We start from the raw sequence: 14,259 nt of genomic DNA on the forward strand, positions 1-14,259 counted from the left end.
TTTTCACAATACAACGGTTTAAACGGACGTGGGGAGTTTTTTTATTTACATTTGTTTATTGCTAAATATATAGTCTGTCTTTTAAAGCAATCCCCATATAGTCTTAAATGTCTTGAACATCAGGGCCACCGTATTGTCACGGTAGTTATTTTGGATCAGTGGAAATGTAGACAGTAATGACAATCCTGATATGAAATTAAATACAAAAGTAAGAATGTAAATTCCAAAATGAGGTATTAAAACATTCTACTGATTACAGGAAGTAGCAGCTGGAGACAAGGCGGCTACAGTTGAGTTTTCATTTTTCCTCACAAGGCTATCAGCAAAGGACTAAACAACGGCTCCACTGGAAGAAACAAAATACCTAACCCCTAACCTTAACCTCTGATGTGTCGCTTCCTAGAAAACTTCAGGACAAGTTCTGATGCCCGCCCCCAGTCAGGAGTAAATATTCAGCTCCGGCACAAGACACGCATTAAAGAGCAGTTTGCGTCCCCATTGAGAGCGCCGTAAATTACTAGGAAGATTCTGCTGGCTCCAAGCTGAACCCAGCCATTTCTCATCCGCACAAACCCCCCAATTTAATGATGATGGAGGATATGCACGGTGTCAGCCTTGTAATTACACCGTATTTACTATCGCATGGAAGCATTAGAGGAAGTCTTCCAGGTATACTCGTTGGCGACACGGGGTGGGGTTTTGTATGCCCGCGAGGGCAACCGCTGACATCCGCAACGAGGCCTTGACTCTTGTTTTTTTGTTAAGGCTGAGATCGCTGGAATCCTCTCAGCGGCACTCTCCGTTCCTAAACAGCAGCCGTCTCTGCTGCTCGTCCACGTGTTGTGCCCCCCACCCCACCGGGCTGGAGTCTCTCCTTCTGGGACTCATCAGGCAGACGTTGTGGTTAATTGTTACTGTGCCCGTGGTGGTTTCCGCATCTTTCTGCGAACAAACACATTGGTCAACTTTGCCAGCCAGAAGTTTGTCTTGAAAGAAAGTGTGTCCTCCCGTTTGAAAGTGTGCAGCAGGGAAGGCAGGACGGGGGTTCAAAAGACCATCCTGTTGTCAATCGTACGGCAGTTTGTGCTGGACAGTCACCATTACGCATGGTTGTTTACATGCACATGCTGGTTGATCAGATTGGATCTTGTAAGCATGCGTAACGTGTATTCTCAGTCAAAAAAACTCCAGAAGTGGTCAGCCTTGTATTAATGGAGGATGTGTGAATGCTGGAAGTCTCCACACGGACGGACATGCACCGTATCTGTGCCGGTCCACTGACGGAAGACTTGGAGATGCAGTGATGCAAATATAAACATGCAAAAAAACGGTATTGTCAGGGCGGATGGAGTCTAAACCAACCCGGGTATTTACCGTTTAGTTCCAAGCTATCTGGAAGAAAGTCTTCCTCAGTCAGACTTTAAGATGTCTACAAGAGAGGTTTCCGACCTGAGACTAGAATCCGTTAATGGCTGAAGTTCGATCCGTGTTGGAAGACAAACGTCAAACACAGAGACTCCTCTCTGCTGCTGCTTTAGGGCATTTAATGTCTTTATTGATATGGAGAGATGACAGAAGCAGAACACAAGTTGGCTGTAGTGGTGTAAAAACACCACGGTACATTAACATCAACAGCTACTCTTCCTAATTGTACGCTACTTCATACTTCGATTTGTTTTACTACTACCAGTCCGCAAGATTGCTGAGGTGTCTTTCTCACACTCCGCTATCGTCACTCGTTACTTTTGCAGATTAAGATTTTACTGTCATAAAATACATGATAATCTCAAAAAATGTGATACATTTTGAGTAAATACTCTCTTTAAAATCATTTCGACCAGCTGCAACATTAAGCTGTGAGCGCTTTCACATCTGAAAAGTTTCTTATGCTGCAGCGGTATTCAAGACCGCAACTAATGATTATTTATGGTAATGTGCACATTATTATCTCGATTAATTAATAGCTGAAAAGTCTGCAAAACATTAGAAAACACCAACAGGTGCTCTGGTGCTATTTTCGAAAAAAAACATAAATACATGAAAGTCATGAACAATATTTAACAAATCTCAGATTTTCCCTATGATGATATAGCAGTCGTTGAGCAGCTGTTTCATGGATTTGATCTCATCAAAACAAAAACCTTGCCGCCATCCACAAAACCCCTCTCTGTGTATTCTCCTAGCTCTCATTTCAACGGCTTATTTTGTGTGTGTAATTGACTGATAAGAGATGTGAGAAGACAACAACAACAACAACTAGAACGGGCACTCGGTAGAGCGCATACCTTCGCATATCACAAGATTGGGCATTGAATTATGAACATTTTGGCATTAGTTGCATGCCAATTGGACAAAAATGTATCATGCTATGGTAAAAAAAAGATGTTGACCTTTCCATGACCTTGACCTTGACCTTTGACCCGATTGATCCCAAAATCTAATCAAATGGTCCCCGGATAATAACCAATCATCCCACCAAATTCCATGTGATTCAAGAAGATTTGACCTGTTCATGACCTTTGACCTTGACCTTTGACCCGATCGATCCCAAAATCTAATCAACTGGTCCCCGGATAATAAACAATCATTCCACCAAATTGCATGCGATTCTGTTCAATACTTTTTGAGTTTTGCGAATAACACGCATACAAATAAATAAATAAATAAATAAATACACGGCGATCAAAACATAACCTTCCGGCATTTTCAATGCGAAGGTAACAACACCTTAATGTGTATAAAACAGAGGCAGGATATCTTCAGTCCCCCCAGTGCAGGGTTGCAGCAGACACCTGACCCGTGGCCCTCCGGCTCCGCCTCTCCCCTCTGACATCAGCACTTTGATCTGCCTACTGTCTGTGTTCGCACAAAGCCATATTTAGCTCAGTGTCATCAGCGCGGTCGAGAGCTTGCATGTCCGCTACTCAGGGATGCCTGCCTAGTATAAACACACCTGCTCTCCCCCAGTGGACTTCCCAATGCCTTTCATGTGCACCTGTTGGAGTCAGCTCGCAGCCGTCGTCATCAGACAAGACCGAGGGTAAGGTTTCCGTTGACGCCTTTGTGTGACGAGCAAAGTGTCTCTTTAGTTTGAGGCGACATTTGAGAAGAACAGCTCGGCAGCGGCTCCTTGGTTGGAGGTGGTCAGCTAAACCAACGCATTATAGAGTTGGAAGTGACACATTGATATATTCCCCGGGGCAAAGTTTGACTGAGACATGTCTGCCTCTGGATGACGCTCAATGGTCCTGAGAACAATATTGTGTGACTGACGTTAAATTCTGTTAGGATTGGGCCGCTGCTTATGGGGAAATTAAGGTTGGCTAAAGTTATGAATTGCTGCTTGTAATGTCATTTTAGAATACCTGATGTATTTCGGTAATGACAGATTATGAAGATCAAATAATTTCAATTACAAAAATGTTGCACACTAAATATATTTTTTCTCTGTTGCTTTGTTTGCTTCTTAGCTTAATTTCTGGTCACATGGGGCATTCAAAGGCCGTGATTGGTCACATGCAACAGGTTTGCATTGTGTAAATAGACCTGAATTTAGAGACTGAATGTTGACCTTTAAATATTCGGTCAAATTTTGTTAACATTTCTAATGACGAGTAAACAAATATACAGTACATGTCAGCGGCTTTCAGTTTCACACTTCTCTGGCGCTTTAAGAACAGTTTCCAAAAAACAAGAGGGGTGGTTTAAATGTGTCATCTGGTTGGAGTGTACCATGTTGGAATGACCCTTGGAGAGGTCACCAGTGTATTGCAGGGGTAAAGACACACACACACACACTGACAATGGCTGATGGAGGTGCATGTAGACGATGCCAGTTGGTATGCAAGTGCCTGTCACTTTGTTTGTAGGAATGCAAAAGCACACACACACACACAGACACACACACAAACATACACACACACCTACACACAGCTGGGACAACTAACTTCCTAAAGTCTCTGGTTGCTTGGCAACTGGTCCTGGCCAAGAAATAGTTTGGCATATAATCCTCCATGAAACTCATCTTGACACTTTAAGCGGGCTTCAGGTGCTTTGGACAGAGCCAGTCTTCATGCTAAGCTAAGCTAGCTATGTGGTAGCTTCAAACATCCCGTTCTGGCGCGACGCAGGTATTGGCCTAAGCAGATTTCCCAAAAAGTCAAACTACCTATTTTTTTAAAGATGTGTACAGAGCCCCTGATGGCTGTGACAACCGAGGGGGGGGGGGGGGGGGGGCAGCATCAAACCCTGGGGAGGAGCGCTGTTCAAGACCCGGCCCTGATTACAGGCCGGCCCCCGGTGCGCCTCACAATGAGATAATGCTATCTGGGCCCACAGGTATTTGGTTTCAGTGCAGAAGGTAATAACTGTCACCAAACACTGAGGAGACCTTTCATCCCCCAGCCTCGTGTTGTCGGCCAGCGCTTGTGTGCAGTCCCCCGCACAGAGGCTGCTTTTGTGTGGCGGGCCGAGGTCACGTCACCACGGCGGCCCTCATTTCTGTCCGCGGGGGACAATGGCGAGGTTTGATTAAATCAAACAGCCGTGACTATCTCAATGGCAGTCAACATCATGTGTCCGAGTTCCTGTGGCGTGCTGGTTGAGGAGGTGACGTAGGCCGGACTCATTTATCCGTGCCCCAGTAGAGCCGATAGTGAACCGTAAAAAGAAAAGAAAAAAAGAAACGCACATGGGGTTCAACACGGAGGCGGACGCACTTTGCTCTCTTGAGCCACGGCGAGTGCAGTCGGCGGCGGCGCGGTAGGCCAGTACCTAGTGGTTAACCCGGGGGGGAGAAAGCATCAGAGGTCAAACAAACGTTTGAGTTAAACATCAAACCCAACTGAGCCGCACGGAGCCTTAATCCTCCCTCAGTGTGACACATTAGAAGCCTTTGATTACGAGTCGTTGACAAAGGAAAGTAGCCGTGAGTTCCTCATTAATTTGGGTGATATGGTCGACCCGTGTTGCGAGTCGAGACGTTGCTCGCGTTTGCGATTGAGACTTTTTACACGGACGGAAACAACAAGCCTGTGTAGTTTTATTCAGTCTTTCAGTGAAAAAATAAATGCATTTAAAACAGGATTTGATGCTCCAATATAAGCATCCGACCTGGAATAAAGACAGGTTGATCATCCCAGCATAAAGGGAAGTTAAGAGGGGTTAAGAATGAACTCTCCCCATGCTTAGATCTGCACGGAAGCTCTCCCTGGCACTCTTAATCTGCCATTTGGTGGAGGCTTTTATATCCAAAGCTCCTCACTGTACCTTACATCAGGAGCAAGATGCCCATCTGGGTCCTTGAACCCTTAAACCTGTGTGCTGTTACTCCAATTGAAGAAAAAATATTCCACGTGGATGTTGTGACAAGACAAAGATGCCTTGCAGGTGACGTTTTTGTTAATGTTTGTGTATCTGCAAGTGTGTATCTGTGGAAAAATAGACAAAACAGGCCGGATGGAGAAGGTATCCATGCAGGCCTGCTATCGATCAGAAAAAGAAATACAAAATCTAAATTACCATCCCTTATCTGCATTGACATTCTTCAAGTTAATTAATGGCACATTTTAGTTTTGGACCCAGCATGAAGCTTTGAGGCGATAAAACGCGGATGTTTATTTGTTATGTGCATTGAGTTCAAACAATCAATGTGGCCCATTTTATTTTAAGTAGATTGATGAATTCTGAGCTACTGGCTTCCACTTCCTACTTCTTCTTTTTGCATTTTTCTGCAGTTAAGATTTCAAACTAGAGGCTTCTCTGTAAATTCACATTATATCCACGGCTCAAGGCCGGTTGTTCAGGGAAAGCATTTAAAATTGTGTGATTTTCACTTCTCTCTGCATAATATTGACATCATGTCAAATTTCAACCAAGTGCAACAAGTATAATGAGACGCTGGATCCAGCCTTTATCGACCTTTCCCAACATTGATTGCATTTTGTTGATTAGATCTGTGAGTCATGCGCCACAGGTGTGTTAATGACCACATTACATGAGCTGCAGATGGGCACGGAGATTGGTGGTTGCAGGGTGGAGTTACCTCTTGGATCACGCGCAAAACCACGTGGCTTTTATTTGCTGGAGTGTTTTTGCCAGGACACTAAACGGTCTCCTGGCAACGGAAGAAACCCTGACCTGCGCCTCGCACGTGCGTTTGTTTTAGTGGACTTAGGAGACGTGGCCTTTGGACAGGAGGACTGGGAGGATCAGAGAAGAAAGCCTCTGAGGGAGCGGCGCTGACAAGATGAAGATTGTGTTGACGCCGTCACGGGCCTCCAGTCACCTCTGACCTCCCCACTGTTTACCGTTCTTGCCATCAGTGCTTTGCTCGCTTGCATGTTGTAATGTCATCCCGTCCATCGTAGATTCCCTTTGATCTGGGGGATTTAGAAATCGTTCAAGAAGATTACATGACTCTTTACACATGATGCCAAAGAGAAGGGGAGCGCGGAGGAGAAGTAGAGGCATGGCAAAAGAAACCACCTGATTATTGCTGTGTGTGTGTGTGTGTGTGAGAGAGAGCTTTAGTTCAATGGAACAATTAAACCTTTGAAGTAATTTAAATTTTTTTCCTGTCTAGTGTGATGTAATACACATTTCCATCAATGGTTGGACATTTTACCAACGATCTCCGGGTGGCTGTGACACCCCATGATAATGCACCCGCAAAGGCAGGAAAGAAGAGCGACTGCAAGCTCGTTCTGAATGTAAACAGTGCTGTATTTTAAAAACAAAAGAAAGGAAATCCGCTTTTGCAAACGCTTTATGAGGAAGGCCATTCATTTTCAGACCTCAAGGATACACGTGGTGGCTTTTAGTGACCTCCACTGAATGTAAACACAACTTTAGCTTGTGGACAAGACGACTCCACGGGGCGCCTTTTTGACAGAATACAATCCGGTCCGTCATAAAGACGGCTCATCCCAATGACTGGACTCGGCGAAGCTGCTCCCATGCCTTTTTTTATATTGGACCCAAAGTGGTTTTTACTTGACTGTGACATTGACATCGGGTGCACCTTCCATCCAGGGAGGATTATTGAATTGTGCACGATGGCACGTCGGTGTCGTCCCACTGAGAACGAGCATCCCACTCCCCAAGAGAGACCTCCTTCTCACTGACGGAAAAAATAGCGACCCATTTACAGCTCGGTCACACAGCGCGGCGGTGGTCCGCCCCGAAGCGCGCACATTGTGTCGGGTAGGTCGTCAGCTGTTGATTGTGAAGGGCGTAGTCCGATTAATGAGTTGTGAAGCTAATCCCGTTCATCCCCCTTCATTCAGGGTGCAGTCACATGGCTGTTGGGGCTTATTTTGATAGCCGGGGCACCAAGCCGTAACGAGGCCGTTCACAAGCCCAAATCGGAGCATCGCTGCTCCTATCCCAGCTTTGAGTGGCTTTTGTCTCTGGATTTATCGGTTCATTTGTGGTTGCCGTGCACTCTCTTGTGGCCTTCCTGCCGTTAAAGAAAGAAGAACATTCGGTTTCAACGGCAGTTCAAAAGCAGTTTGGGCCATAATGAAGCCTGTGAAGGAGCTGGGCTGAAGGCTGGCGGCCCCCCGGTGTTTTAAGGTGGAGTTAATGGATTGTGTAATCTCTATAAGCAGGTGTCAGGTGGCCGTAGGGTGAGTTTAGGGGGATGTCATTTCTCAATGTTCTTCTGTTACCAGAGAAGGAAAAACCGAGTTTGGTTTGGGCGCGTGCTTTTCTTTTTCCTGAGTTACACACATTTTGTATCTACCAATCTCGTTTGAATAAAACAGATTGCAGGATATCTGTTTGATGGTGTGATTTGGTGCAGACTTTGAGTTAAATAGTGTCTGAAGATAATAAACATGCTTGAAAACTTTCATGACATTTTTATTTCATTTTGTGAAAGACGGTACAATTGTAGGATGTCTTTTTAAAAACTGGTTGAAAGGTTGGTTTCCAGTTTTACCATTGCACCAATGCCTTACGCGACATGTTCACTCTCACTTCACCCACAAGTCCAGGTATTATCCACAGGCAGCACCAAAATACTGAGTTGCAGGAAATTGCCTGGAGCGTATATCCCTCTGAGGAAATACTGTCGTGTTTTTGTGACACAGAAATCGGTGTCATTGCTTTACTTTTCAGGAGTTGCAGTGAGAAATGACTTCAATTTCAAAAATCCCCCGGCGTGTCCTTTCTGAATAACGCCCAAGAGTTTGACCAGAAACACCCTCCAAACTGTCCCGTGGTGTGGGTCAACCACAGAACACAGATTCCAGGCAGCCTGGTGAACGGATCTCAATCGCTGCCCCGAGGGATATTTTTGATGTTATTATTGTCTCAATCTCATCTTGTGAAAGAGTCTATAGTGACAACCACAAGAGCATCAATACCCTCTATGCAGCGTGTCGCCTATTTTTGTTTTGTTAATTGTTTCAAAGTTGGCGAGCCAAAAGAGTGCCAGCACAAAACGGGTTAAAGACTTTGGGCTGGTGAAGGAAGCCAAAATCAACATGGAGGCATTTGTAGAAAACACTTAGTTCACTAAATATTGTAAAAAGCATGTGTTGTGTTTCTTCACTCTGCCTTAGTATTAACGTTGGTATTTAAACACAATGGGACCTTTCCAACCACATGCTCGATCGATGACACGGAGCCACAGCCGTCTCCTCAGCTGGCAGGAAGCGTTTGCGACTTCATACCGGCTAACTGGCTCAGCTCGACAGCCACACGACAGAGGAAGCTTCAGATGGATGTGCTAATGTCGCTCACGGCCAAAGCAATCCAAAGGAATCCAAAGCAAGCAGTGGAGCAATGTCCACCCTACGATGAGGCGGCATAGTGAATCAGCTTCCTTTTGTTTGAATCTTTAACTTTTTTTATTGTGCAATAGATGAAACTGTAAATGTAATAATTCCCAATAGATACAACAACAACGGCTGTAAATCGGTGTCCACTGAGCAGGTGTGACTGGAGAGTTCGCAAAGCTGCGCTCGGCTGAAGGTCGCGGATAAAACCGCCCCCACTGGATCAATAGGAGTTATCAACTCTCTCCTCAGCGGTGACTTAGAGCAACACACCTACTTCCCGGCAAATATGTAATCGTTGTGCAATGAGAGGTGAGGCCACTCCGACGGTCAATACGGTGTCACGAATGATGAAAAGGTCGGCCGAGAGCCGAGGCACCCTTGAGTAAGACCTGTGACAAGAAGAAGAAAAAACAGAGTGACACCAACAGATGTCCCAAAATATGCAAATATAAAAGAGGCGGTGATTCCGATGGGGACATAATGTGAGAGTCTTATCAGTCGAAGTCATGCATGTGGTGAATAAGCTATTCCCCGGCCCATTGCACTTAAGGCAAGAGGATTAGACTCCAGAGGATTATTAGAGCCGCCGATTACCTGATGCGCCTAATTCCAGCCCGAGCCTTTATTTACACACATTTTTTTGGGATTGGGTGGTGGGGGAAAGTGAATTTGACTCTTTTGGGCTTTTCCTTTCTGCTGAACTCATTAGGTCCTCGCCTTTCATCAACCCTTCTCCCCCCCCTCCCCTTGCGGGGTTTATGTGCACTGCCGCTGACCACTGAGGCCGGCAGCTAGGACTTGTTTTAGTGCCAGGGAACGGCGGACGAAAAATAAAGCTGTCTCCAAATAACCGGGAAGAACGCGGTTTGTCTTGAACAGCCGGCCGAGCCCCTTGACCCGTTGATGAATGCAAGGAGGCCGGTGTCCCTTCAAGAACGTTCAACAACCAAAAAGTATATAAATAAAAAGTAAGAGTGCGCCCAGAAAACATCTTTGAGGCCTGACATTCAAGGCAGGGAATCAAATGTGAACGTGAGCCGGTAAATCCCGCTAACTCATCTTCCCGGCATGAACCAATTCGGAGGACGTGCAGAGTGGGTTTTTTTGTCGCATGAAGTTCCACTTTAGAAAATTTAGTTTGCTTCCTGAAGAAGTTACGGGTGATCGGAGGAGGGAGGATCGCACCCAAAAAAGTGTCATCATTTGTTGCAGCCTATCTTTGAATAAATGAGCACAACGTGTGTGTATGTGTGTGTGTGTGTGTGTGTGTCGAGCTTAACTGTCGCCTTGTCGGCAACGATGTTCTGACACCGCTACAGCTGATACTCATGCATTTCGTGGGAAGGGGAAACCCCCCACCCCCTAAAAACCCCCAGAGGTCAAGTGTTGTGTGTTATTCAAGGAATTTGTTTGCAGGGTTTTTATTCCAGCTAAACACACAAGACTGACTCACATCGCGTCGCACACTTATCAGCCTTGTCATGTTTTCGTATGGTAACGTTGTTGACAGCGTCACCTTGTTTATGTGTACGGTTTATTTACATATGATAACCTCTGATTTGTTCTTGTCTCGACAGCGCCCAGGGACATGAAACTCAACCCACAGCAAGCTCCACTCTATGTAAGTATCTCTGTTTAGAGAGGCACCCATTGCAATCTTCTTGGCGAATTTCTGTCGGCCTGCTGATTTGGATTTTCTAAGTACCATAAATGACACCAAGGCTCCAGATTGACGTAAAAAAAAAAGTCCCACCGCCCTGAAAAATTATTTCCGCCGTCCTGAAGTCGGTGTAAAATAATCTGAAATATTTCCTTTTACTTCCTTTTAAACCCTCAATTCAAATGTTTAGGAAATAAATATATATATTTGTATTCATTTATTTAATTAATTGCTTTGATAACAAAACAATCTCATTTAATAGTTTTAATAACATTTTATAAGCTGCTCATAGCCAGTGTCGTAATTCCCTCTCTAATATCAATTTGAATATTGCTGAATTGCAAAATCTAAAAAAGTGAATAAGTTAGTTGCTCTAAATGTTTTAAGGACATGAAGCTCGCAAAATACGGCTTTGCGAGTTTTTTGTCCTCTTCTCTTACGCTGAAGAACTTGGATACCGAAGACGGCAATATGAGACTGACCTGGTTTTCCATCAGCAGCCGATGGATCGGTTCTATCCCTCTAGAAGTGCCTCACAGTGTTGTCTCTGAATGCCTCGACACTTCGTCAGTCCGCCCACACAGCTGTTTCCACACAGCGCCACCTGACCTCTCCTCAGGACTGTGCTGTAGGTGGGCTCCTCGCGGTTCCTTTATTGTGCCTGTTGGGGCGCTACAATTTGCACCTTTTATCATACTTAACTGGTGCTTTTAATACAGAGGAAGATGCCCTCATGTAATTCCTATAACAGCTCCGCCAACCAGAGGATAAGCTGGAATGACTGAGAACGTGTGCAAAAACATGACATCAGACCGACGGTATAAAAATCAAGTGGCACTCGGCCTCTTGCCCTCTATTGTGTCACGTGTCATCATCTTTCACATGTTATTAGGGAAATTCAAGTTGGGAACCACTTGGTGGACTGTTGACATTACAGATATAGGACTGGGTGAAATATTAGGAAGTGAAAAAAAATGACTGCAGATCTTTTCATCCAAAGCACCTTTTTCTAAGTATGGTGGTTCCAGTTCTATATTATTTCCAACTCTCAAAGTGTCAGCGTGTTGCTCCAACCATTCATTTTTCTTACTCACCACACAAAAAAATTGTCAAAGCTATACCAGCTTTTAGTCACGGCTCAGATTTCTGGATTAAATAGCCATCCATCACGGATTCGATCTAAGAAATAGATGCTGGCCTTCTTAAATAATGATTTTGAAAAGGCTAAATTGAGACCTGGTTTACTTGGACAAGTGCCATTTCTCCAAATCAATATGTGAGCAGGGAATTCTAGAAAAGATATTGGCACCAAAGTGGGCGTGACCTCTCGATTTCTTGATGTTAGGGTTGATTGCGAGTTTAAATGTTCCGATTACGCGGCCTGCTTCGTGGCTCCCCTTCCTGGTTGTCATCACAGGTTATCGCTGTCCCCTTAACAAGCAGGCAATCTTCAGATCCCTCTTCCAATAAATTGTGAATAAAGCCCCAAGATGCCTGATTTCCTGTTCAGTTAGATAGAACAAGCTACTTTTTTTCCTTTCTAGAATAAACCATGGCCTCGGACAATTTCTTGTTTTCCTTGTAGCACCCAATAATGTAATAATGTCCTGAGAAAATGGAATCAAATTTGCGATGAATCTGATCCAAAATGTAACCCAATAATGTAATAACTCGACCAATAATGTTAGAAAATGTCCTTTCTCAGGCGGCTATCATTTTTTTCCCCTCAAAACTATTAACATAATGCAAATGTTAAAGTCTTCTTAAGTACTTTTTAAAAAACTCCTTTTCAATTTCAAACCCGTCCATGAGACGAGGCGATAGAGGCATCTTATACGGCAGGACTCGGATAAAGAAACATTTGATGAACGAGTGAATCAACTGTGTTGCCTCATCGCTCTGATGAGTCATCCACCATCTGAAGCGTTTGCCATCTTCTGATGGTGTGTAAACTCAACAATAGAGTATTGCACACGAGACAATGCACGCGTGCGTTTAATCTCCACCCGCGAAGTTTTGGGAGGTCAATCTCCTCTTCAGACAAGTATGATCCACTTGTTGCACAGTAACCAATCAGCATGGGTATTGGTATTCTTATTTCCCATTGATGGTGATTTAAGTTTAATGCATCTTTGTGTGTGTGTGTGAGTGTGTGTGAGAAATGAGACTGGTCAGAGATGTGTGTTTGCGTCTCTAAAGGTGAGACGGCTCGCACACATTAACCACCCAAACAACCGTATCTTTGATTTACACCCAGGCCGTTGAGTGGAACCGGGCAGGCAGTCGGGCCTCATTAGCCATCAGGCCTTAGGACACTTATCACAGCCGCTCGCAGTGAGATAGCTCACAGGAGTTAAGTAGTTGGCCTTTAATTGAAGCTCTTAAAAAGAAAACACCATCCAGAAGGACTGAAAACGTCCCAAACGACCGCTAGTACAGAGGCCAAAACTCGGTACTCAACACTACTTTGACCCACACATATTTTAATGAGGAAGTGAGTGCCAAAGTAACTACCGGCAGCTTGTCTTTTGTGAGCAAAGTGAGGAAGTAGAGGGTTCAATGATTTGTGGAGGCTTATAATTATTAACAGTGAGCACACACCATTTAAATGTTTGGCATTTGGTGGACGATGTTCTCCGGAGTGTCTTAGCTGAGCAGTAAAGGCAATGACCAGAGACAATCTGAGGGGTGCCGTGGGACGCCTTCACAATTAGTTTGAGTGGAACAGAACTTCCACATCGTGCTGCCCGTAGTCAGAACTCCAGCCAGCAGAATACGTCCTTATAAAAATTAGTCATTAAAAGCTTCGCTGAGGTCTAGAATCCAGCGCTGCTTTTATCTGGAGAGTGGAAGCCAGTATGTAGGTGCAGGACTCGCTGTGCATCTTTAAGAAGAGTGACTGACCGTGTTTACATGCATTCGAATAACTGGCTTAGTCGGACTGAAATCGAATGATCCGTTTCATGTAAACACCTTTGTTCGACTATGTGCGGTCCGACTACGATCCGATTAACACCCCTGGATAACTCGATCCGATCCGGTTGATAATTCGACTATCGCGGCATGTAACGGTGAATTGGATTAGGAACTGGACTTTGCGTCTTTGCGCATGCTTGAGATCCCTCCTCCCCCCTCCCTCCCATGTCGTGACCCGGAAGTCGAAAGAGTCAAAAGAGACGATAATGTCACTATTAACATCATGCAAGAATAGCAGAGGGATGGAGCTTCGCCTTGCTCTCTGTTCGCCATCTTTCTCGAAATGTTGATGTTGTTGTTGTTGGTTGTTGTTGGTGGTGGTGAAGAGGTCAAGCGGAAATGGCTGTATCACCACGAGTTGTAATGAAAACAGCGCCACCTATCGTATCGGATATGACATGCTTTCGGCCAATGATTCGAATTACTCACTGCCATGTATATTGGGATAACAGCAGATCCCCCAAAAGATAGCATCGTCCGACTAAAGCAAGATTCGAATTATACCATCATGTAAACGCACTGAGTGAGTGAGGGTGTGTGGACTGGGTTCAGAGCCTCCAGCTGTTCTTTTGATGTTGCTTAATAGTCTCCTGTTCCCCAGCTGAAGCACTGTGATTAGCAGGTCAATACCCCAGCAGGTCACTTTGTGAAGTACTTGCGACCAGCAGAGTGCCCAGTCACTCGGTGCGGCTGAGAGACATCCATTTGTGCACGTCACACGGCTATAAAAGGCGCTGGCTCGCTTCCCTAACTAAAAGACACTCGAGAGAATTGTTGAGCATTTCCCTTATTGTTATTGTGAGTGCGTTTCCTTTGTTTCGCTGTGTGCAGCTGTGC

At 44.9% G+C, this 14,259-nt stretch overlaps 1 protein-coding gene across 1 annotated transcript in view; it reads left to right on the top strand.

The window, feature by feature from the left end:
- Positions 1-2,901: 2,901 nt before the first annotated feature.
- LOC130192679 (A-kinase anchor protein 13-like) overlaps positions 2,902-14,259 on the top strand; it is a 79,074-nt gene continuing 67,716 nt past the window's right edge. The window contains exons 1-2 of the mRNA XM_056412785.1: positions 2,902-3,040; positions 10,364-10,407. Coding sequence (XP_056268760.1) covers positions 2,914-3,040; positions 10,364-10,407 — 171 coding nt within the window. The 5' untranslated portion in view covers positions 2,902-2,913. The remainder of the gene's footprint in view (positions 3,041-10,363; positions 10,408-14,259) is intronic.

Source organism: Pseudoliparis swirei, chromosome 4 (genome assembly GCF_029220125.1).
Source record: "Pseudoliparis swirei isolate HS2019 ecotype Mariana Trench chromosome 4, NWPU_hadal_v1, whole genome shotgun sequence".
NCBI lineage: Eukaryota > Metazoa > Chordata > Actinopteri > Perciformes > Liparidae > Pseudoliparis > Pseudoliparis swirei.